This window comes from Caenorhabditis briggsae (assembly GCF_000004555.2).
Source record: "Caenorhabditis briggsae complete genome, chrI, whole genome shotgun sequence".
NCBI classification, from domain to species: Eukaryota; Metazoa; Nematoda; class Chromadorea; order Rhabditida; family Rhabditidae; genus Caenorhabditis; species Caenorhabditis briggsae.
Window position 1 is genome coordinate 4,877,077 of NC_013489.2, and position 26,283 is coordinate 4,903,359.

The 26,283-nt window shown below is 37.4% G+C and overlaps 3 protein-coding genes across 3 annotated transcripts; 1 reads left to right on the plus strand and 2 right to left on the minus strand.

Annotated features, from left to right (window-relative positions):
- Window positions 1-4,629: 4,629 nt before the first annotated feature.
- Window positions 4,630-7,657, minus strand: Cbr-idhg-2 (the record flags this gene model as incomplete). The annotated part of the gene is made up of 8 exons (XM_045244519.1): window positions 4,630-4,698; window positions 4,763-5,173; window positions 5,218-5,349; window positions 5,780-5,857; window positions 7,074-7,202; window positions 7,276-7,377; window positions 7,427-7,534; window positions 7,580-7,657. The coding sequence occupies 8 exons, from the start codon at window positions 7,655-7,657 to the stop codon at window positions 4,630-4,632; spliced, it is 1,107 nt and encodes a 368-aa protein (XP_045092529.1).
- Window positions 7,658-10,870: 3,213 nt separating this feature from the next.
- Window positions 10,871-14,640, plus strand: CBG03936 (the record flags this gene model as incomplete). The annotated part of the gene is made up of 6 exons (XM_045244524.1): window positions 10,871-10,877; window positions 11,658-11,735; window positions 12,417-12,983; window positions 13,524-13,645; window positions 13,840-14,235; window positions 14,356-14,640. The coding sequence occupies 6 exons, from the start codon at window positions 10,871-10,873 to the stop codon at window positions 14,638-14,640; spliced, it is 1,455 nt and encodes a 484-aa protein (XP_045092528.1).
- A 1,571-nt stretch (window positions 14,641-16,211) lies between these two features.
- On the minus strand, window positions 16,212-21,064 carry CBG03935 (the record flags this gene model as incomplete). The annotated part of the gene is made up of 11 exons (XM_002639310.1): window positions 16,212-16,383; window positions 16,433-16,610; window positions 16,655-16,903; window positions 16,989-17,215; window positions 18,130-18,306; window positions 18,355-18,441; window positions 18,489-18,593; window positions 19,435-19,700; window positions 19,767-19,891; window positions 19,945-20,009; window positions 20,733-21,064. 11 exons carry the CDS (start codon window positions 21,062-21,064, stop codon window positions 16,212-16,214), a joined length of 1,983 nt encoding a protein of 660 aa, XP_002639356.1.
- Between the last annotated feature and the right edge of the window lie 5,219 nt (window positions 21,065-26,283).

The following is a 26,283-nucleotide window of genomic DNA, read 5'->3' on the forward strand; positions in this document are numbered from 1 at the left end:
TTCATATGGCACATGACATCACAAAAAGGTTTTCATCAATTCCCTCCATGTCCAAAAAATACGGGCAAAGGCAGAGCTCGAACCTATTCGAAATCCGCGGGGGCAGCTACGTAAACAATCGAATCGAAAAGAGAAAAAAGGACTGTCGGGAATACGCGAAACCGAAATATTCTCACACATTTTTGGTCGAAAATCCCTCGCTTTTCCTATTTATTTGCTTCCTTTTTTCCATTCTTTTTGACAGGTCAAGGTGCATTTCACACGCTTCCGAAATATGGAAGAAATGTCTGGAGAAGAAGAGGAGTGATATCACTGAGGAATTTGCAGAGGAATCTTTGGTTTCTTTACGCAGCACTGACTAGACCGAAACGTTGGGGTTGGAAAAATAAATATAGAGTGTGATTAGGTTTTCGATTTTGATTGTTTATAAAAGTCTGGAAAAAAGTCTGGAAAAAACAGGAAGAAACTAAAGATGATAACAATGGAGAAGCTAAAAATTATGATGTAGGCCGCACATTTTGGGAGAATCTATAATTTGTGTATTTTTACAACAATTTAGAATTATCAGAAAAGCTGATGAAATATTTCTAACTGGAGATCTCGGGCAGTTTCAGTACATGTTTTGACTTTAACAAGACTTCCATAAAGACTAAATACCGTATCACTGTGATAGAGGGCCACCCGATCCGCCAACGTTGAGCTAATATATGTCGATTTTTGTAAAATATATCACAAAGTGTTAACGAAGTTTATCATAATATTTAAAATACTTTATCAGTTGATTACTTTTTGATACCTTTGACAGGAACTGAGATATATGGCCTCAAAGTTGGCAGATCTGGTGGCCTTTTAGTATAGTGATTACGGTAACATTAAATTTTTGTCTTCCAAAACTGGCTCCTGCTCAATGATATTCACTAGAATAGACACTAATACAATCAGAAACTGAAATTAATCATTTTTCAGCTGATAACACAATTCCCGCCTTACCGCAGTGATGCGTCGTCGGACAAGACAGACATGAAGACGTGTTTTAAATGCACACAAACTTTGATATGACTAAAAATCTCCAGAGACAACCTATACAGACTCATGTCTGGGAAAAATTGTCTAGATCTTTTTATTTTTACAATGCTGAAAATACCGCAACAAATTTATAAATATTTGCTTCTCCATCTAGATTTCTTTTGATCTCGAAGGTTGCCAGGAGGCAATTGAAAAGCAAAAAAAAAACTATTTCGATGAGTAAAAAACAACAAGAGAAGTGTTTTTTTTGTTTGTCTACTCATCTCTCATTTTGTTTGTAAATCTCTGCAGAGACAATATACATATTTTTGAACGGAAAGTGAAATTGGAGTAGAGAATGTGAAAAAAATGTAAAAAACAGAGAGGAGCTCTCAGGATAATGAAAAAAAAAGAAATCTTGCGCTTACAGTCGTAAAATTAGGATTCAAACACATGTGGGTTAGGTTAGGCTTTTAAATAAAAAGCCGCGGCCGGCCGTGGCCCGCGGTCAGCTGTTCTCCAGAGAGAAATATGTAAAAACTAGAACAATTTGTTCATTAAAAAAAAAACTGGATTCCTCATTCAAGGAGTTTGGTCAGCTGGACGACCTAGAAAATTAAAAAAAAAAAAACTAAACCAGTCCATCGATCTGAATATTCTAAGAGCTGAACCTTTAATGTACCAAGTTTTGGAACGTTTAAGAACAAATTTTCTCATGGTTATTCGGTTACAATGGATCATGAAACAAAACATTTCAAATATTAAAAGTGCACAAAAAACCAATGAAAATAAAAAGAATAGGTGGGCATTTTCCCTTTCCGTCTTCGATTATTTTTAGTAGGTCAAATCATAAAAATAAATAAAAAACGAGGGGCAAGGAGTGGGAGAGTTTTTGGGACAATGCGCGTGATGATGCGAAACCGGAAAACAATGAAGAGCCCCCCGGTCGATCGGCTGTGTTCTTCTCGCCTTGGCGATGGACAGTTTTGAAAAACGGGAAAAGACTTGAGAAGAGAGGATCGTTGCCAAATACGGAAAAGGGATGGAAGGAAATGATTGGGATAAGGGAAAAGAATAAGAAAAGATTCAGAACTCATTGGGGACCAATTTGTATTCCATAGTTTGAAGGAAGAAAGGCTTTTTTAGGAACAAAGTGTTGAAAAGGAAAAAAATTGATAGATTAGTTGAGAAACTTTTTTGTAAAGAAACACCCAGAAATTTATCCAGAAAAAACAGACAGGGTAAAATGTAAAAATGTTTTCCGAAACTTCCCAAAATATAGAACAGGATTGCTTGTGATTGTCCTTTTCGGACAGTTGACCAGTCTGACGATTATGCAAATTTGAAAACTGGAAATTTTGTGAATTATAGCTCGAACGACGGATGGTTTATGCCCAAACATTCGGTTGAAAAGTTACACGAAATTATGTTTCTCCTGTATACTAAAGTTAGTAATAGCATAAAATTTGAGAAAAGTGTTGTACTTGGCTAAAATTTAGACCGCACAAATTCAAGTAATTCATCAGTAAATTGACCAAGTTTCAAATCATTTGATCAACTTTGAGCTGAGTTATCGTTGGTAAAAGTTGCTTAATCTCAGGAAAATTAAAAAGAAACATTACGCCATTTATCTTCGGACAATCATAACTGTACCCAGACTTGAATAATCACTTTGAAAATTTTAGTAACTTTGAATCAAACGTAAAACTATATTTCTATCAATTTCTTGCTTCCAAGATACTTATTTCTAACAAGGATTTACCCGTTTTTATAGGTCCGGGTAATTATGCGCCACCCTCTGAAAGACTGATCAGACATGAGCTTTTCCAAAACTATCGGACTTCTACCACAAGTTCGCCTACACTTTTTCTAGAAGTTATGTTATCTCCTGAAATTCTCTCACCCCCTGATAGTGAGTTCTAGAAATATAACAGCGATCAGACAAAAAACAACGCGTGGGCAAACAGCTCCACGGACTAGTCGTTAGTATCTTTTCTCGGCCACCAGAAACAATTCGTCATTGTTTAGATACTAGATTAATGTAGGAACATAGGAACGTCTGTTTGGTAAAAGAAGAGATTTGGAAGGAAGTTGGCCATTCTTGAAAACTTTCAAGAAGTTCAAACCACTAGAATTCGAATCAATAAGCTCTGGGAAAATATTTCTCATGGTTGTTTAGTCATCGATACGATTGAAACGAAAATATTGGAAGGAAAGGTTTTTTGGGAAAAGAGTGTAGGAGGAAGACTAAACCAAAAAAGAAGAAGAAGAAGGAAGAATATCTGTAAGTGACGTGGATACCGAACAACGTGACAAAGTAGCAAGGAAGAAGAAGAAGAAGAAGAAGCTGTATCTACATGGTTGTCTTCTTGAAACCAGACCTCTTTTCCTTATAATTTCCCTCCAACTTTTTCTGGTCAAAGAATATGCAAAACCCTCTCGGATTCAATGACGTCGAAATCTCAAATTCGATTCAGAATTTTTCGGATTGTTTGTCGAAACAATCTAGGTCTCTGCGAATTGTGCTCTCTATGAACGACTCACAGAAGAAGAACAAGACAAAAAATGAAATGAGAGGAAAGAATGGAAACTGGAGAAGAAGACGTCAAAGAGAAGGGAGTAGAGGTGGTGAAAAAGTGCGTACTTTGTGGACAAATAATGAATCCAAGGTTCAAAAATTCATATTCTTATTTTTGCTCCTTTGGGGACTCTCCGGATGGAAGCGTATGTTTATCTGGACTACTAATTTTCACCCACCTCTTCTGGAGACTTTTGTTTTGTAAAATGGTAGATCACAAAAAAAGAAATGCAGAGCAAATTTTGGAATTTTTAAATTATTTAAAATCATTTATTCCATACCACTTATCCGATTAATTCAATCAAGAATCTACAAAGTTTTCTGCTCAAAATTAACAAAAAAAAAGTCAGAAGATATTTCCCGGATGATGAGAAATTCCCACACAAGGTCAGATGCATTTTATTCAATTCATCTCAAAAAAGATTCGGAATAAAAATTTGAAAAGAAAGCAAAGAAGAACAAGTGAATGAGTTTGAACCGATTCTCCTCTCTTCGTTTCTGTTTGTACTTCATTTGTCGATGAATCGTTAATCCAGACTGTCAACATAACCAAACGGCTCTTTTTCGCTCTCTTTTTCTTCTTCTTCTTAATCTCCAGAAACAACTGTAACAATGAGAAGAAAAAGGAGAAGAAGGAGAGATGAAATGGAACAAAATTTCAAATTGAAGATCAGATACAAAATCAAAAGAGATGGGGGTTTGATTGGACATCAGTATCATTTTAAACTTTTTTGTTTGGTCTGAATCAAGGCTGTCCCACGGCCGGCCGCAATATTTTGAATAGGGTACTTCTAGGATAGGTCGCTGAGAAACTATAGGTCGCTGAGCGTATTTCGAAAGGACGGACAGATTAGTCCACGGCCACCTACGCATGACCGGCCGGAGGAAAGTGGTGTCGAAAATTTCTGATAAATTATTTGTATATTCTCGATTTCCAGAAGTATTTTTGAAATTATTTATTTACATTAATGATAAAAATCAGTGAGAACTTTAAGTCAAAAATTAGTTTTGAAAAATGAGATAGTTAGTTAAAAGATTCAAGAATTCTATTTTTTCGGGTTCTCCTCCATCAGCTTCTCGATATTGATGAGAGTGGCGTTGACGACGTCGGATGCCTAAACGTATAAGTTTTTGTGAAAAATGTTTAGTGGAGAATTTTGTAGAATCCCAAAAACTCACTGAGTTGCTTCCTCCAATATCCTTAGTATGAATTTTCTGCTCAACGAGAGCTTTCCATAGAGCATCGGAGATGATATTGGCATGATAGTGGCATCCCAAATACCTAAGCATATCAACACTAGCTCTGATGAAAGCAGTTGGATTGGCAATGTCCTTTCCAGCAAGAGAAGTTCCAGTGTTACGAGTTCCAGTCTCGAATACAGCATACTTGTCTCCCAAATTCATTCCAGATACCAATCCAGGTCCTCCAACCAATCCACAGGCAATGTTGGAAATGATGTTTCCGTAGAGATTCGGCATGACCATCACATCGAATTGCTGAGGTTTCGATACGAGTTGCATCGAGGCATTATCCACAATCATGGCTTCGAATTTGATGTCTTTGTACTCTTCGGACATATCACGGACAACCTACAAATGCCAAAGTTATTTAAAAATTATCTGACTAGGCTAACCTTCAAGAAAAGGCCATCTCCAAGCTTTTGAATATTAGCCTTGTGGACTGCTGTCACCTTCTTTCTTCCATTTGCTTTTGCGTATTCGAACGCCATTCTCGAGATTCTTTCAATCTTTTCTCGGGTTACAATCTAGAGAATAAAGTATATGAAGCATACTTGTAACGGGCCGGGCCGGGCTTTTTCCGGAATTTCGGAGGCCCGGCGGGCCTGTCATTTCACTAGTTTCGAAATTTTCAAAGAACACATAAGGGGGGACCCTTATGTGATTTTTTTCGACCAAAAAAATTTTTTTCGAGTTTTTCGATCTTTTTTGATCAGACAGACAAACAATCAGAAATACGAAAAAAAATGGAAAAAAAATTATATTGAGAGCTCAAAATTTGGCTCAAAAATACAGAATTTTTGACACCGGGCCTTCCGGGCCGAGCCCGGGCCTTGCAAATTTCCTCAGGCCCGGCCCAACCCGGCCCGGTCCCGGGCTTTGGCGGGCCGGCCCGGAATTTTACAAGTATGATATGAAGTGTTTTAAAATTATTATTATTACCTTGATACTCTCCACGATTCCTGGAACTGTCTCGTGTTCTAATCCAGAATACTCTCCTTCGGTGTTTTCGCGAATGAGAACAATGTCGATTCCCTAAAACATTGGGCTCTAATCGGTTATTTTAGTTCTTGCAAGATTAGATTTTTGGCTCTTCGAAAATTCTAGAAATATCTGAAAATTCCAAAAAAATCAGATTTTTTCAAAAGTTCAAAAACTTCAACGAATTTACTAAATTCATATTTTCCAAAAATAAAATATCAGATATTTTAGATATTACAATTAGATATTTCAAAAAAAAAATATTTAGAAAATTAATATATTCAGAATTTTAAAATATTCAGAAATTTCGAAATTTCGCAAAAATGACAATACTTGGAATGGAATATCTAGATGAAAAAAATCCTTGAGAAAGCTTTTTTTCCAAAGTTTCGGATATTTTTTCTTTGAGAAACCTAAATCGATCACATACAAGATTTGAACCTATTTCTATAGATTTCAGTTGATTTCAAGCAATATTCAAGAAGTTAGGAATTGTCAAAATTCTTACAACAATCACATTTTGGAGGTTTTTTGAGCCCAAAGACGAAATTGGGCTGTCAATTTTTGTCAGAATGCTACTTTTATCGTTTCTGAATAATTCGAACATTTTTTGGAACTTTTCTAAAAATTTTCAAATAAAATTTTGAAAATGTTCAAAAACTATTTTAGATGATAGAGAAATGTTCAAAAGTGAGTTTCGCACTCAAGAATCATGAAAAACGAGTTTTAAACCTCGAAAAATGTATGTTTTTGGTTAAAATTTAGCACTGAAAACACTTTCAGAGGCCATATTTCGACTGCTTTTGAGAACGGGCTAAAAATGTTTACGAATTATGATTCAGCATGTTCGAAAGTACCTTTGTACAAATTTTGAGCAAATTCTCAACCGGTATCTTAGAAACGTTCTTGTGAATTTAATAAACATTTTGAATTTTTGAATTTATCAGATCTTTCGGAATTTTTGATATTTCTTGAATTTTCAAAGGTCCAAAAAATGCAAGGACCAAAATAACCGACTAGAGCTAAACAATACATATGAAAATAACCTACAGTATCCCCCAAGAAGATCACTTTTGACATTCATATTTAGTGGTTAATAAACAACATGCTCTAAAATAGTTTAAACTGAAAAATATAAAGACTTCTAAATTTTTGCAAACTCTATCTTGAAAATGCTTTTCAACCCAACCTACTATTTTTCTCTTATAATTTCTGTCGACAGCTGTCATAAAAACGACACCATACAAGCTGTTGGAGATGCAAAACTTACAGCATGTCGGGATGGAACAGTTGGGATAGTGACACAGTGGAGAATATTGGCATATAAGTCCAATTTGGTTCTGAGTTCAACATTGCGAGAATGGAATTGTGGATCGTCATGTTTTGTTTCGATGTTTCCCTGTCAAAATTATACATGAGGTCTTTTTACAAACCAAGATAACACATTTTATCAGTCTCTAGCTTGCTAGTACCTTAATGGCAACTCCGTTTCGCTCAATTGCCAAAAGAGCAGCATCCATATCTCCATCCAAAAGAGAAGATGAAACTTGAACTTCTTCGAAATTGATTGGGGCCTATAAAATCTTCTACTTTTTATGAGCTCGATATATCTATGCAACTAACATGGCAGAAGGAGAAAATGTTCTTGATGTGAGCAATCATTTCGGGGCCAATTCCATCTCCTGGCAGGGCACATACAGTATGACGACCACCATATTTGGCAAGTGGAAGCTATAAAAAAGAAAGGTCACAAATCGGAAAAGGAGAGGATCTTACTCTATGGCCAGGAATCTGATGAGTACGAATCGCAGAAGCGGTTCCACGAATCGCCTGGAATGGAAGTTTTGAGAACATTCTGAAATCAGAAATTTATGATTTTTCAACAAATCTAAAATCGATGAGAGCGATGAGAGATATATCTTCAACTCTCGAAATATTTTCCAATGGTCCCGCAGGAGAAAAAAAGACGGGCGCCTTGTTCTTCTTCTCTCTGAATCTCTGAATCGCTCTTGGCTCCCTCACGTGGTAAACAACTCAGTTGGCACACAGAGCACAACATTTGTTCCGTTTATCAGGAAAAAATTGAAAACGAGAAAGTGAAAGTAGAGAGGAGGTCGGAAACTTAGTGGAGGTGCAAGAACACCTTGACGTCAGTGTTTGCATGGTATGACGAGTTTCGCTATATAATTAACTTGTCGTATCAATAAGGAGAAAGAATAGAAACAGTGAAAGATTTCGATGAATTTTAAGACCCGTTCAAAGTAGTGTGTGGCAATCTGAGTAGTCGAAGGACTGATATTCAAGGAATAATGAATGAGATGATAGCTCTGGTGATATAAGGGGTACAAGGAATTTATCTCTTACTATTAGAAGTTTTTTTAAAGAAAAGGAAAAAAATGGAAGATGTTAGAAAGTTAGAGAAACCTACCATAAACCAGTAATAGAAGGGCCCTCACAGTGTCAAGTTTGAGCTCAATTATATCGGTTTCTGTTCAAGATATCAAAAGTGTGTCAACTGACAAAACACTTCTGATATTATGATAAAAAAGTTACCAGTTGACAACATTTTCTTATCTTTGACATGGACCGAGAAAAAGTGGCTCAAATTTCAAGGTAAGAGGTACCTTCAGGTTTTACGGTATTTTAAAAACAGCAGGTAAAAATATTTTACTCAAGACAAAATCTCTGAAATTCAATTCTCATAACTTCTCAAAAAACCATTTTTCATGCATTTCCTTCACGTGTTCCTTGTTTGATTCACTGATGTTTTAGGTTTTCATGTATTTCCTTTACGTGTTCTCTTCCCTTTTTTGATTCACAGATGCTTCACTGGCTTTCCGTAACCTCCGTGAAGTCCTATTTTTTTCCCAGCAGGTGCCCCCATTTGGAAGGCGTCAAGGACAACTTCGAGGGCAGTTTCCAGAATTGGCAGAGTTTGAATCAAGATGACAGCGAAAGGTAAAGGGAAAAATAATGTTTAGTTTCTAACGTTAAAATTTCAGGAGCTGATTGGTGTTCGGGATGGACGTTCGTGGACAAAGCAATTGCCGAGCCTTCCAGGATCAGTTCCAGAGGGTCGCTTCCAGAGGATCAGTTCAAGGAGGATATTCTTATCTCAGATGCAATGGAACGGAATAGATTGAAAGGTGAGGAAATTTTGAAAGTTGAGAAATGGGGAGGCTCTGGGGATTAAAATTCGGGTACCCTCTTTTTTTCCGACTTTCCAAAAATCTCGGTAAAACTTTTTCACGATCAAAATTCAGAAGTTTCCTGACTTCGAGAACAAGCGGCTCCCAAGCCTTCCAGGATCAGTAGATGTCGAGCACAGATGTTAGGGATTGACGGAATGGATTGAAAGGTGACTGAATTTTGAAAGTTTAGAGATTGGGAGGCTCTCGGGATTGAGAAAATCGGGCACCTCTGAAAACATGAAATTCTGAAATTCTGAAATTTTGATATTCTGAGATTCTGAAAATCTAATATCCTGAAAATCTGAGATTCTGAAATTCTGAGTTTCTGATATTCTCACATTCTAGAAAACCATCTCGTTATCTTCAAAAGATGAAATTCTTTATTTGAAAGTAAACATCAATTTAGGGCTCCCATCGTCAACTCCGGCGACAACTACACAAATTCTGTAATTTTTGTAAAAATCCCTGCTCAGGTAACAAAAATAGAAGTTTGCGAAAAACCATGAAAATTTTTTCAGTGAAATGTCAAGGATCGAGTAGTTCGGAAATGTCTTCACTGCTTGATACTGGATGTCTGCTGTCTGGAAGTTTGTCTGATATGCTGTATGTCTACTTCACTGGATAGAGAACTTCGTGAACTTGATTGCTTTTTGCTTTTTTCCTTTTTTCTGCCCGTTGTGCCTAGTCCGCTGTCAGGTCATTTTTGGCTGTACGTGTCCGTCGAAATTTTTTCTCGTCCGCTGTCGGCTGTTCGTTGTCTGTTGAAACTTGTTGTCCGTCCGTTTATCAGAAAAATTTGAATTGAAAATTTCCGCCTGGGAAAGCAGTTGGAACGGTGAGCTTCTTATTTAAAAATTTTGTCCGTAGTCGGTTGTCCTGCCATTTTTGGTTGTCTGTTGTCCGTCGAGAAATTTTCGTTTGTGCGTTGTCCTGTGTCCGTTGTCCAAACAAAAATTTCGCTGTCCGTACATCTCTGGTTGTCAGGTGTCGGTGCCCTCTTTGCAACATTGACGTCCCCGTTGTCTTCTGTTCTCTTAATGCTTTTTAATTTTGATGTCGTCTTTTTCTTCTGGTAGTCTTGCGGTGTCTTCTGATGGTGCAGTTAGTCTTCTAAGGAGTTTTCTAAATTAGGCTTAAAATCTGAACAAAAAAAGATTGTGTATAATATAAAAACGAATTTATGAAATCTGGTGTCAAGATTCTGATATGACATCAGTCTTGGATACGATATTTTTCTTTGTTTTCTTTACAAAAATCATAATTTACTATGCTATTCTTGAAAAAGTGCATACTGTCAGCACTTGTCTGCGATTATGCCCTATATGCCCATAGGCTCCGCCCCTTTTCCCACAGAATACATAGTGACGCGCGGAACCCGGAAGATGTCGGCTGCTGTTTAGGGGGTCCCTATATAAACAGGCGACCTATATAAGAATTCGTTCTTCCGAGAACATATACTAAAATTGGAACAATACAGAGAAGATTAGCATGGCCCCTGCGCAAGGATGACACGCAAATTCGTGAAGCGTTCCAAATTTTTTGAGTAATTTTATGTGATGATCTAATTGGAGAAGTTATGATTTTGAAATTCTCGCTCTTCGACATGAAAGTATCATGTTCAGCGTAAATCTTAACCGGAAAATGTACATTTGAACATAAATAATCTAAGTTTATGAGTATGGTTAAAAATTATCGTATAAAAATGAGTGAAAATCGGGTTCTGAAACTCTGATCATGCATGATCGAACGTTCACCGGCCGCATCCCCCAAGATTTGATTTAACAGTCATCACTTCTATGGAAGACTGAAAATTGCAGTTCTCTTAATCTCAGTTGTGTCTAAATCAATTGAAAACTCCCAAGCGAAAGAAGGAAACATGAAAGGTATCACTTTGAAATATCCCTGCACGATTTTAGGTCGTTAAATTTGAAATTGACTACTAGTCATCTCTATAATTTTCTCCCCAATTCTCATAGTTTTCCCATTAGTTTAGGCCAAGTTTTTTGATTAGGGTTTCCATTGGGGGGGGGGGGGGGGCGATTCACCCGCCCGCACCCGCCTCACTCCCCGCGGCCCCCCGTTGGCCCCCCGCAATTATTTACGTGAAGAAAATTTTATCTTTTTCGCTATTTTTTGATTTCGGAAACTCTTTTTTTCTTGGAAAATACGTGATTGTCATTAAAAATTCACACGCAAATAATCGCGAGGGGCCGCGGGGGGCCGTGGGTGGTAGCCCCCCGGCGGGTGGCGGGTGGCTCTTTTTTACACCCGCCCAAATGGAAACCCTAATTTTGATTTGAAATTTTTTGCGATTTTCTTTTTTTTTATCTGCATTTTTGCCGTTTTACTGAACTCCCCAAACGTGAGAAAGCGGCACACACTTAACCGCCATCCCACCCTCCACAGAAAAGTAGCCAACGTTGGCGTCGTGGTGTAGGGGATGTGGTGTGCGCCACTGTGCGCGAGGTCCCGTTTTCGATCCATCCTGTGGCGTTTCACTTTTTTATTTTTTTTTAGTTGCATTTTTGATAGTTTGAAGGTTGGGGACATGAAAAATAGGTTCCTTGAAATTTTATTCACCCTAAGATGTCCTAGAATCTCTAAAAATCCCGGAATTGAAACTTTTTAAAAAATCAGCAAAATTTTTATTAATTTTTTTGCAGTTCTCAAACTTCTATTTCTTGGATCATTGTGTCGGTTGAGTGCTTCTTCGTCCACGCCATCAAATGCGACGTCTGAAGGTACAGTACCCCATGAAAAGATATTATGCCATAAAACGTCACACTGTCACGTCTGAGCCTAATTATCTCGGTTCCAATATAAGATATCAAAAATTTGTCAACTGTTAAAGTATAGAAAATTTTATGATAAACACTTTATTATTTGGCAACGTTTTGCTATCTTTCACAGAAACCGAGATAATGAAGCTCAAAGAGAGAGATGACGGCTGAGCTACGCGGCTGCAGCCGGCACACTTTGAACTTGTTTATCTCGATACCTATGAGAGATATCAAAATCATGTCAACTAATAACATGTTTCTGATATTATGATAAACATTTCGTTAGTTGACAACTTTTTGATATCTATTGTGGGAAGTGAGATACATTGGCTCAAAGAGTAAAGTGGTGGCGTAGCAAGCCAGTAGGGGAAGGTGACGCGCCACTGTCGGCCGAGCAAGGCGGTTGCAGGCGCACTTTGAACTCATTTATCTCTGTTCCCATAAAAGATACCAAAATACTGCCAACTGATAAAGTGTTTATCATAACATCAACAATATTTTTGTAGTTGACTACTTTTTAGAATCTCTTATAGGAACCGAGATAATTAAGCTCAAATTTTGGGACCCTTCTATTACAGCCTCAGACTTTTTGAAGTTCCATAAACAAAGTTTCACATTTTAAATCAAACTGAAATTTTTCAGATTCCGTTTTCCTGCGAATCGACACATCTCTCGATGCTCATTCCCGTCTAGAAGCTGCTCTGAACACTCTCGCTGAGCTCATAAATCCAACGAAACCGAATTCGGAACTTGGAAAATATTTCCTTCTCGACGATTCGATTATCTCAGAATTGACAAATGTGGATGGAACGCATGCAGATAGAATTGTCAAAGAATTGACAGATCTGAAATATAATCTAACGGCATTCAATGAGAAAAGCAAGCAATTTAAGATGTTTGAGAAGCTACACCAGTTAATCAATACTACCGTAATCCCTGGGAAATCGGAGAAGGACGAAGTGGAAGCGATCATTGGAGGCTGGGACAAGTTCGATGTACTGGAGTTCAATCTTTTGAAATTCCACGGGAGCAATCTGAAGAATCTGGAGCACTCGAAAGACGGAGCAATTGCCGAAAGTAGAGTTCGAGGAGCTGCTGCACGGCGATTCCAACAATTCTGGAGGCGATCACGGAGGGAATACCATGGATGGACATCAACGAGTTATGGAGATTTTCGGAGATTTCGAAATTTTGATTTCCAGCCTGAAGGTGTATAAGGAAAACGGTCCAGTCAGTGATGATGATGATGCGGGGAACTTGGGAAAACTCTTTTCAAAACCTCAATCATATCGAACTGGCAGCAGAGTGGCTAGGATGTCGAATTTTGAGGCGTTTGAATCTGATCACTTCCGCTGGATACTCATCTGAAAGCGAGTTTAAATCTTTTTGTGCTCATCTCAACCGCATTTTGATATCTGACATTCCTATTTCTGATGACATGACCCGTTTTCTGGACATTTTCAAAAATCTGACAGGAGCCTTCGATGAGTATACGACACTTTTGACGGACGTGAATACTCTGAAGAAATCTTATAACTATACAGCTGCACGGAATTGCCCGCGGTAACCTCCGGAAAGCGCGCTTTGTCGCACACCTCGAGTTCGAGGACTTGGCACCGTGCCAAATCATCATTTTTTGAATTGAAAATTCCAAATTCCAAGCCGAAGTTCAGCCGCGTCGCGCGGCGCAACGCGCTCAAGAGCACTGAGAAATCAAGTTTGCATGTACCCTGTTGCAACCCCGTGCAGCTGCAATTAATGGAGCCAAAGTGATCAAAACATTGGAAGGAGCAATTGTATATGAAATAAGAAATAAGACAACTGGAGAATATAAAGTGGATAAAGGGAAGTTTGACAAGGTCATGGATGAGGTTATAGCAGTGCGGAAGGAATTTATTGAGGTCCTTGAAAAACTAGAATCGTTCATCAATATCCAAAGGAAAATAGGGAGTTTCTCGAGTTGGAAACTTGATGATGTGGAAAAGTGGCTGAAACACACTTCCGAGCATTTGAGGTATTTGAGAAATGACTTAAAAATATCCGAATCATGTCTTGAATTTTCCAGAGATTCAACGGACCAAACTGTGCTTTCTCGAATGCCCATGTTTTCAAATTTGTTGATTCCCACCCTAAATCATCTCCTGACTTCACCGATTTCGCTCACGTTTGCTCAAAACTCGCTGCTTCCGTGAAAACTGGAACGTCAAAAGTGGAAGGCCTAAAAACAAAGCTGAGCAGTTTGAAAGAGGGTCCATACACAAAATATGTCATGGAATTCAGCGAATACAATGTGACGCAAAAATTCCAGAGTGCATCAATTTTATTCAAATTGTTTGATCGCGTTATCCAGGCCTCGGCAGGATTCGACACGTTTTTCAAGCAAGGAGATTTGATGAATATTGAATTTCAAAATTTGAGATATGACGATCCAAATCGACGTGGCTGGGTGGAAAAAATGAAGGTGGGTAATTGCAAATGGAAGGTGAAACTCCTATGAGAGTTTCCGAATTTCCGAAGTTCCAAAAAAATCAGAAATTTCAAAGTTGAAATTATTTGCAAATACCTGTAAATGGAATTTCAGATTCTCGAATCCGTAAAATCCAAATTCTTCGATATGAAGAATCAAATTCTTAAAGGACGCGAATTCTACACTCCAGTATCCATTGAAAATCTGATGTCACTTCGATGGCTTGTCGAGAATCTGGCTGACATTTCAAATCCCGCACTTCAAATTTCTCAATGGAGCGATTTCGTTCTGGAGATCAAAAATTCCAGCATAAATCTGACAGCCGTCGATGGTTTTGTGGCTTCCTTGAACCCAATTTTCGATTTGAATTTGCTTATGCAAATTATAAAGCACTTTTGAGATTTTTGAAGTCAATTCTGGCCGCTGAAAAAGTGTCGTGAGTAGCCTTTATTGAGGAAAATTTACCTAAAACATTGAATAATTTTCAGACACTTGACATTCTGGGATTACAATAAAAACTGGATCAAAATCGTTGGATTCTGCTTTGTCACCATTTTTATCAATGCTGTAATCTATGCAGTGACACTTATCATTTGGAAAGAAAGGCAAAGAAATCACAAGAATCGGAGGAATTGGAAGAGTTCAACGAAAAGGGGGAGGAGTTTGAGAAGAGAAAAAAAGGACAATTTATGGGAACTTATTGATTTTTTTGTTTTCTTTTTTTTGGGAAATAAAGTTTTGTTTGGTTTTATTGTAATTTTTACCCTCAGAGTTGAAACCATTGCTTTAGAAATTTCAGAAAAAAACAAAAATGTTTTCAATTTTCTATCTGAAAATCATTCGGTTTTTTTAAGTTTTAGGAAGTTTCGGATTTCCGGAAATTTTCAAAATTATGAGTTTCAAATTTCTTATGAAAAATTGCAATAAATTGCTTTTCAAAAACTTTATTCAAAAAAGTTCAATAATCATAATCCTTTGCACTAGTTAGAAGCTTCTCGAAGTTTCAATGAGGTGTCACTTCAATCTGAAAATATTAGGTCTTTTAGAAATTTCTCGGTCGCTGGGCGGCTTCTACAGAAAACTAAAGCGACATCCGCCCTGCCACAGCCCAGAAGTCGCTTAAATTCAGCCTAAAAGTTGCGGGCAACAGCCGAGCAGTCAACCTTCTTCTTGACTGGATTCATTTTTTCATTTCCCCACTCTCTCATTTTCCTCATCACCTCATCCATCTTCTCCAGCTTATTCGGGTATTCAGGATAATCTGTCTCCAATTTTTGAATTTCTTTTAGAAAATTCAAAATATCATTTCTTTGATTCTCCTGATACTCGTCTTACCTCAATAAAAGATTTGACCTGGTTAAGATGTTGAAGTTGTTCTTATTACAAAAATCACAGTTTATTATGCTATCCTGAAAAAATATCGGTTGGAGGAAGAAAAGCCTTAAAATACTAAAACAATAGTTGAGAAGAATAACATCCATCTGCAGAAATATTCAACTTTCCATTTTCTCAAGGGACTTTAGTTGAAAATTTGAATTCCTTAAAGTCTATCTTCTCCTCTTTATTCCACTCGTATTGGTTTTTTTTTTCATATTCAATTTCAATTTGTTCTGTTTTCACCATATATTGTACTGGTCTATAGCAAGGAGAAAAACCACCAATTAACATTCGAAGAAAAAAATTTATTTTTTTTTCATGCAATACAAATTCTTTACAAAAAATTACAAGCTCAAATTCGACTTTTCGAATCAAATTAGCATTTGAATTGAATCGGAATGATTCTACGTGGCAATCACTCACACAGGGACACTTGCACTGGTTTTCAAGATTATAGAAATCTCAAAAATTCTAGGAAAGGGACCGAGCATGGAAACGGGGACGGAACAAAAAATGATGAGGTTAAATATATAAATATTAGTTAAAAGAACATCTGAACAGATAAATAGATATGAGAGGTAATAGACATATATTCACTTGCGATAGTCTTTTTGAGCACGAATGATGAGCTCACAGAGCACTGGAGCATTCACTTCTTCTGGGTTCGCAGCCATCACGGATTCCACGAAGTCGTGGGGGAAAATATGACAAAGATGAAAGTGTACACGAGCACGAACCTCGGAGAGACTCTCGTTTGCATCCGATCTATAACATTAATGTTGTTATCTCCAATTACCTTATTGCTCAGTCTTACCCAGTATTAACAGGCCCAACGGACAATTCCGAGTGACCCCAAACAGCAGTTGATGGTGCAAACAGATGCGTTTGGGATACTGCAGTTGCCATTTTAGATGGTCGTTGACTTCCAATTACACCATGCTGATGCGGAAGTACTTTATGGTGATGTTGTTGATTGTACATTTCAGGATGAGCTTAATATAAGAATCAGTAAAATTATTCAAATATTTCGAGTTACCATTATTCATTTGTCGATTCACTGGAGTTAGTGGAGACGATCCATGTCTCTGTACTACACTGTGTTGTTGCCAAGGTGCACTATTTGCCTGTTGTAGCTGCATATGCTGACGTGGCATCTGGATAGGGCTCTCCGGAGTTGGAGGCAGTTGGCAGATGTTTTCAGTGAGTGGTTTGACCACATTTAGGGATTGAGTACGGGAAAGGGCGGCGTGTTTGTTTTTGAACATCTCGTATTGCATAGATTTCACTGAAAAGGAGGGAACTATTAATGTTAAAACAGTTTAGTCTTGAAGAAAGTTATTTTCCAAAAACTTGAAACTCTTGAATTTTACCTGCTCCCAAAGATTTCTTCTGCTGATTCTCCTTCATCAATCTCTCCGTTACACTCATATGTTGTCCATTTGCACGTTCCGGATGATAAAACTTGCATTTATTTCCATATGTACATTTTCTTGCATATGGACAAACTAGTGGATTTGGTGACGAAACTGGAACTTTCGACAGGAAACTCTCGATTCTTGGACCATTGCGACCTGATGGATCATCCGGTGGCATAAATCTGAAAAACGTTTTTGTTTTGTTTTTTTTTTCTTGCTCCAAAAGTGAGAAAAGTGCAATCTGTGCGTTCTGTTCAATCGTCATTTGCTCTTCTGTTCGCAGACAACGGAGAGAAAGCAGCACAAAACAGGTCGAATTGTCAATATTTAGAGAAGAGAAAAAACACAAGAAACACCTCAAAACAAGGGATGAGAACACCCATTAAACCTCAAAAAAAAAGTGTTTGTGAATTGGTTTTTGGAGTCTTGTGGTTTGGTGTACGGTATGTGGCTATTATGACAATTAAAAAAAGTTATAAAGCAATCTACCATGCGATTTTGCACGATCATAGTTTAATCAGTTAAAAATGTAATCAATTCATTTTTTGTTTCTCCACAAAAAATATATTTACCGTACTTCCTTTAAGAGAACCTTAAATCGTCAACTTTGAACTAAATGATCTCGATTCTTATGAAAAATATCAACTTGTCAACTGACAAACTGTTTGTGATACTATGATAAACTTTTTTATGTTTACCACTTTTTGATATTTTTCCCAGGAACTAAAAGCTCAAAAAAAACTAAGGAATGGCTGAGGGCTCAAAGTTGACGGGGTGGGTGAGTTTCTATTAGAGGAAAAACGGTAAATCTGATAGACAGATTTTTTTTTATTTTCAAACTTATCTTTTTCTGATTAATCTCATTTTTCTGATTAATCTTATCTTAAGTTTATCTTTTTCTGATTAATCTATCAAAATGAATTGACGAAATTTTTTGACATCGTTTTACACACTTTGCCGTTACACAGTTTTTCGATATTTATCTAGGATTCAAGATAGTAAAATAAAAATGTTTGAGACAGTAAAATAGTTCGCTTCTCTAATGTGCCGCTTTAATAGAGCTTTGGATTTCAACAAAAAAAACAGTAAAACTAACTTGTCCTCAACAAAAGTGAACATAAGGAGTCTCTCCTCAACAATCTTCTTCCACGCTGGATTCTCTCTCGTCAAATCACGATACTCGTCGTTGGAGACAATCACGGCGTCTTTCAGTTCTGCAGTTCGAAGAATATATCTATCGTCGTGACACACTACGCGACGACCGTTTACGTTTCTTAAATAAGCAGTTGGATTACGGTAATCGGGAAAATCAGGATCCTACCTAGATGGGGTATAAATAATATGTCGTTCGATTTCCAATAGAATATGTTGATCGGTGATTGGGCTGTCCGATCGTGGTTGTTCTCTTCTGGAATCAAGTTTTGGAGGATTGATAGGAGTGAATTCGAGTGTTACCTGTATTGTGGAATGAAAATCAGGACTTCAGGATGTCCCCGTTCAAGAAAATAATGGAGACACTCGCGGAGACCGGCACAAGAGAACACTTCTTTGCGGCCGTGTCTGAAAAATGGTTATTGAAAGTTTTAAAACATGGGAAAAGGATTCCAGAAAAAGAGATGCTCGAAGTGGAGAATCAGATAACCGGAAAAATTTGACATCTACTTTTTTGTTAGAATAAGATACAGTATCCCCAACTTCCAAATTTTCAGATGGGTCGTAACTTCTCAAAAAATCATGCAATCAATTTTTATCAAGCAAAATGGGAAAAGAGAGAGCCGCGGCGCCAAAGTATTGGTGACTCGAACGATGATGCCGTAGGGAAAAATTGTGCCTATGTTGACATTATGTTTCTCGTCCCGGCAATCCGCGTCCAACGGGAAAGCAGTCTACTGTCCATCGTCCGGAGCCAGGAGAGAAAGAGAGTGCGCTTGTTTGTTAACCCCCAGGAATATAATTCAATATGAAGAGATTTAGAGAAGCGGAAAACGATCGGGAAAGGCATGCGAAAGTTGGCAAAAATAACAGACTATTTTGGCGCGGAAGCGGGAGGAGCAGCGGCAAGAGAAGCAAGGCGAGAGAGGGAAAACAAGAGAAAAATTGCTTCCGGAAGAAGGCGGAAAGGTGTATGGTCATTCTAAGATGAGGGAACACAGTATCTTTGTGCGAGATCTTTTTTACATGAAAAAGTACAGTAACACTCGAAATTGTAAACCGAGCGTCTTTTAGAATCAATATTTTTAGACCGACTAAATTGGATATGATAGAACTCAACCAGAACTATAAATAATTTTGTTTCGAAAACTGAATCTTGTCTGTGTACAAAGTTATGAGTCTTAAAGCTTTGACAGCGTAGCTCAGTGGTACTTGTTTGATTTTTATCATATGTATGGTACCCACTTACAACATGGCAATATTCGATCCATCAACTACTACTGATCGCAGATTCATATTCGGGGTATACTGTGGATAATATGGTGCCCAGGAACAGGAAGCTGATGATATAGCAATTGCAGATGACATAGGTGGGGCTGATGAGGAAGGAGCAACTGGACGATGATTTGCAGATGTTGACGATGACGATGGTTGCGAAATCGCCATTACACCGTCAGATGACCTGACATTACCACTAGGAAGTCCCATTTTCACAAGTTCTGATAGCACGTCGTCCTAAAATTTAAAAAAATAAATCATGTGCATTAATGGTAGACAAATATATAGAAACCATCGACATACCATTCTAGAATCGACTCCAATCGTATTCAGAACGTGGCTGAGTTGCTCCGTCGAGTATCCCAACTTGGTCGCGAATTCAACAACTTCCGGTGCTGGATATCTGATCATCAAAGTTTTTTGGTCATCTGAAAATGAAAACAGAGTGATGTGAATCTGGAAAAACAGATATTTAGCTTACCATCTATTTTACTGGGATCCGAAGACTCTCGACTCAGTGATGGATGGGAGATGTCGTCGCAGGAACTGGAAGATGAATTGATTTTTTTTTTTCAAATAAAGAGCTATTACTTTTCTCTAGTTAATCTATACCAGAGATCTTAACCCAAAAACAAAAAAAGAAGAATAAGAAGAAAGTGATAAATAACAGAAAAAATATCCGGAAGACCTATGGTGGAATATATTGGTGAAAGGAAGGAATTGAGGAGAGTGAAAAATGCACGTTATCAGTTTCCGGGATCCCGGTTATTTTGAGATACTCTGGGATCACATATATAGGAGAGGAAGAAGAAAAAGAAATTGTGTGTTATTTCACATTTTTCCAAATCGAGTATATTAGAACTAATTTCCGGTGAGAGGAAGTGCACGGAGAGATGTGAGAAAATTCATGATATGTGTATGTAGATGTGGATGGTGGTGGTAGTAGTGATGTGAGAAAAATATCTAGTATGAGGAAGGAGAAAGTCTGATTTGAGTGGTTCTCCGAGACGTTCTCCGATTCTATAGTTGAATTAAGTATCAAAAAAAGTATCAAAAAAAATGTCACAAATCTCTTGTTAGAAAAGTTCAAAGCAACCATAGTAGACGAATTTCAACTGTCAAAATATTGATAATAATATGATAAACATTTTGTCAGTTGGCTACTGTTTGATATCTTTCACGGGAAATGAGATTAATGGGCTCAAACTTGACTGTTAAAGGGGCGTTCTATAAAAGTGTTTACGGTATCTCCGAAATTCCTTAACTCACCTATAACAAGAATCAAAATCCAATGCACTCGAAGATTGAACTGCCACCAAACCGGGTGGTGGTCCTTCTAGAAGTACTTGTCCCGACATGTTGGCTCCTCCCGCCGACGCTGCTCCGCCATTTCCGTAATTCATCATTTTCTGCTGCTGCTGCGAGTGATTATTATATCCATTTGACTGAATCGGTTGTGACATTGATTGAACCGTTGGTTGATGTGGTGTTGACTGATAATAGGGATTGAGTCGAGTGCCAAGTCCTCTCTGATTACTGATATTTCCTCCTCCTCCTGTTGTTCGGCACAAAGGGGCGTGGCCTCGAGGCAGGGAATCCATGTCTGGAAAAGGGTGTTTGCGATTAAGAGGGTTGAGAGGATTAAGTGAGAAGCGACGACAGTAGTCAAAAAGAAGAAAAAGAAGAAACAAACTAATAATAAAAATTATCAGTTTACGGTCATGTCCTGTAAAGAACAGCAGCACAAAAGTTGTGACGAATGAGTTTCCCACACTTCTGGAAAATTGGATTCTCTGAATAAAAATGGACCTTTGCCCTTCTAGATGTGTTCAAAGTTTGTTTCCCCTTAATAGACGGAACTCCACAGTCATCAAACTCGGTCTCATCAAAAAACTATAATCTTCTTAAAGCATGTGTTGACACCTTGTGTTAAAAGAGTTTTTTTCCGTTTTCATAGCAAAATGAGATGAAAATAGAAAAGGACAAGGTACAAAAAGAATAATAGAGGAATCAAGAATACGAGTCTTGGAACAACATGGTTATTTGAAGCCGGTTCGAGATTATGAAGCAATCAAAATCTTTCAGATCTAAGAATTCAATTTTTCAGAAGTTTCTAAAAAATGCACTTTCCAACGGAAGCCCCTGAAAACAGGTTCCTGACACGGGGAAAAAGGAGGAGGAGGAGATTATGAAGAAACTGAAAACGGCTTGAAAAGGGGGATTATTGATAAATAAGGAGCAAGGGGATATCAGTTGAATCCGTGGGCGCGAAAAATGAAGGAGTTGTTTGTTTTTGTTTTGGAAATTAGCAAAGAGATTATAATGTAAAAAATATGGAACAGGACTTAATCTCATTAGCTGACAATTAGCTGAGACTAGTTGAAATATGAGTAAGAGTTCAAGAATCGGAAATTGAGTCACAAGGCAGATTCGATCTGGATTTTGCACGTAGATATGAGGATGGTGGCTCTTTTGAATTCTAAAAGTATTAAAGATTTTGACTAATTTATTCGGAGTATCTATTAATCTGTCTGTTATTTTTCACAAAAGGAAAGTCGGAAAGTTAAAATTTTTACCCACGAATGCCACGAAAATGGAGAAAATAAATACAGAGAATATAAATAATTTTAGGTTACGGTAGTTTTCTGTTTAATAAGTCCAACTTGTTTCGAACCAGAATAACCTTCCTTATTAATAAAACGCTAGAGGCGTCTGTCCGTCCTCGTGTCCGTCTGTGGACTTTTGAAAAAATTGAAAATACATATATATATATATTTACGTGACCCTGAAAATGAAAATTGAAAATACATATATATATATATATATATATATATATTTTTACGTGACCCTTTTATTTAGAAAAAGTGAGAAACGAAGCGACGAACATTTGAAAAAAAATAGATTGAATCGCGCCGAAGGCGCACCAGCTTGCTGGTATAGAATATGAATTAAAACTTCTAGGTGGAAACGGTTTCACTAAACTGCAGACAGATGTTGATAGTTCCTTCAAAAGTGCATGAACAGAATTTTGCTTCGAAGTGTTGCGAAGACTAAAATATGTTCCAACATTTATACTGTACTATAGTCTCTCCGACTCTCATCGAATGGTCTTTTGTACGCATAGCTAACACAAAACCACCCAATCCTCCAGCTTCTTGTTTTTTCTCTTTTCTTTGATCACTTTTCTATTGCGCAATACGACAGCAAAAGAAAACGGACTGGTTATCAACCGAAAAAAAAATACGGAAAGGAAGGAATGAGCAAGAAGAGAACTAACTAAACGGGGTGTGAGAAAAAAATAAACGACAAAAATTGTTCGGAACAGACTAGAGACAACAATTGTAGCAATTCGGTAGTACGGTATTTAGTTTGTGAATATGAAAAGTAGAAATAAATTGACAAGACTCCACTAGGCTCATCGTGTAGCTTCTGAACTGTCACTTACAGAAATTTTTCAGCAATAAAAAATAATTTTCAAAGAATGATGAATTCGCCAATGATGATGACGAAGAAGTAATCGAGAGCAAAATTTGAGGTAGAAGAGAAATAGAGAAAAAAAAATGATAAAATGATAAAAATAATGTGAAAAACGGAATGGACACAAGCAGGAGGCAATCTGTAAACAAGAGAGTGAGACACGCAGTACGTTCCGCTCGCCCTTTTGAATTTTCAGCAACCGGAAGGCCCGGCAGAAGTCATAAGAAGCACTAATTCTGAAACTGAATCTTCTTGACCTTTTCAATTAAAAAACTGGAGGAGAGAAAGAAGAACTGAAATTCAACACCTAGAGAGGAAAAGAGAAAAACAGCCAATCTTTGACTCATGATTCATGTTTTGTGGTAACATTCAGCTTGCGATTAAAAATTCTATGTATGAGCCTGATTACTTTTGAGAATATAAAGAGCTCTAAGCTGTTGGCGGCTGATGAAATTTGAATTTGATGAATTTTGGAACATCACAGAACTATCCTAGTTTTGATGAGTTCTAGAGATGCCTCTTTTTCTTGTTCCCACCTGTTACCGTACTTACTCTAATATGTCCACTTTGAGCTCAATTATCTCGATTTCTATGAGAGATATAAAAAATCTGTGAACTGATAAAACAATGACGATAGTATGATAAAAATTTTTTTGGACCGATATCTTTCAAAAGAACCGAGATAATTGAGCTCAAAGTACATATCTAAGGTGGGCTTCTATTCGAGCAAACACGGTATATGAGAATCAAACTCCATTCTTACCCATCATAAAAATTTATAGCCTCTATATTAGTTTGTGATATTTACCGTAAAACCTCTAATAGAACGACACCCGGATCGTCCACTTTGAGCCTATATATCTCATTTTCTGTGAAAGATGTCGTTCTATTAGAGGTTTTACGGTATTACCGGCAACTTGATATGCTCACACTATCAATTTTTAGGGATTAATTTTGTTGTGTAGCCACTATAAAAACACTAGAAACGACATTTTCTCTGGAATATAAATCACTGCAAATCACAAAACGAATGGTGGTTTTTCTGATCCTCCCTTCTCCAAATAATCATTCCAGGAAGTGTTTCTCTTCTGCTATCTCTATCCTTATCTTATTCTTTTTTTCTCTATCAGTTCAGAAAGGAGTCAGACAACCATCAGAGGACCGGAGAAGAGAGAAAGAGAAATGACAGTTCCGGCTTCATCTCACGCCATTCGTCTTTTTCTCTCTTTTCTCTTGAATTCCTATTATCTCTTTTGGTTCTTGATTTTGATTATTGAGAATGCTCTTTTCCGAAAAGGGGGATACACCCGGAGGGAGAGAATTCGGTGATAATTTTTTGATAGAAGAAGAGGTCATGCGGTTTTTGAGGGAAAAAATAGTGAAAATGACGAGAAGAATCTTAAAAACAGTTGGACAGTTCTGCAGGCAAAAAAAAAGAAACATTGATAGAAAAATCGGCAAAACGGAGATATAGGAAGAAAAGAGAGGTACTGTAGGCACGGATAAAAAATAAAAAAAATCAACAAACTGAAATTTTGTATTTTTTTTTGGATATCAGATTTTTCGATACTTTCCGTCTCAAAAACAATCTAGCGTTCCGTTACTTGTCTGTCTGTCGGTGTGGCTGTTTGTCCAGCTCAAAATGTAATTCAAAATTACAGGGTGATGCCTAATTACGCGGACTAAAGTTTGTAAAATTGGAGTGAAGCGTTGTACTGGGCTCACATTTGGAGTGCGAAAAATCAAATAATTCATCAGTAAACCGGCTAATCGCTTGTCAAAGTTGCTTCATCTCATGGAAGCCACGACGACGTGCAAGAAACATTCATCTTTGGACAATCACAACAATAACTAGACTCGAGGAATCGCTTTGAAAATTTCAGTAGCTTTGAAACAAGCATAAAATTATATTTCCACCAATTTTCGCGCGTTCAAGATACTTATGTTAATTGTGCTCCACCCTGTATATGTTGTCGATTCATACAAAAGTTGAAAATACTGTCTAGTACTCTCCATGAGTCAGTAGAAAACCGGAAAACCATCAAAGATTGTGAAATAAATGTGTAGCTTGATCATTAGGCCTGACGATTTCTGTACATTTTGAAATATTGACCAATGAAAAAGTTGATAATGGAGGGAACGAAAAAGGGGTCGTTACATCAGCTTTGAGAGTCTGGAATTGGTATCAAACTAATTTCGTCCAACCAAACAGCTCGTTAACAAAGAAATTTTGATTTTGTAATTGGAAAAATAATTTTTCTGATATCCCGATTTTCAAATGTTCTTTTTTTAACTCTTATTGTCAGTCAGGAAAGAAAAGTTACCGTAAACTCTCTAATAGAACGCCACCCAAACTGTCAATTTCGGGCCCATGTATCCTGTTTTCTAGGAGAGGTAGCAAAAAGTGGTTCACTGATAAAATGTCGCTGATATTATGATAAACAATCTGTCAGTTGACCGCTTTTTGATATCTTCAAAAGGAATGGAGATATATGAGTTCAAAGTTGATGGCTTGGGTGGCGGTCTATTAGTGTTTATGATAAATAAGAGTATGAAAGGAGGGGAACAGGAAATATCTGGAGTTTTATTGGAGGCAAGCTGGTGCGCCTTCGGCGCGACTTAATCTCGTATTTTACTGGCTCGTCGTTTCACTCCTAATTTTTTTCTTAAAGGGTCACGTAAATCTATATTTATTTTCAAGGTTTTCAAAAGTCGACAGAGTGACATCGGGACGGACAGACGCCTCTAGCGTTTTATATATAAGGAAGATAGGGTATACATTCTGTTGTAGCAGTGTACAATACTCAGTGTTTGCTCTGGTCCAGCTAACGTAATCGGGCGGCGGCGTAGCTCAGTTGGTATCAGCGCAGTACCTTCAATACTCGTCCCACAAGTTCAACTCCTCTAGAGCCTTATATAAACCCATTTTTGAGACCCCTTTAAAAGCGTGCTTTTTTCAGAATCGTAGTACAGTAATCCCCTCAGAGGGTATCTGACCTCCAAATTTAGTAAAAAAGGGATATCCATTTTGGGAAGCGAAAAGAAAACTAAAATAGCAGTTCCTGCTCAAAAAGTGCAAAATAAAGTGAGCATTGCCTCCTTCTTCTTTCTTTTTTTTTTCTTGAGCCAAAAAATGGAAAAGAAAAGAAAGAACGCATGTAGAAAACATAATTGCATTGGTATTTCACTTTTTGGAGAAGACAAAAAAAATAGAAAACCGAATCAAACACAAAATGAACTAATAAACTGAATTTGATTGTGAAAAAATTCAGCTCTTCTGTTTTTTTTTCAAAGCGAAGAGATCCAAAAACCTCTACTGAAATATTCATAGGGTTTCTTCTTC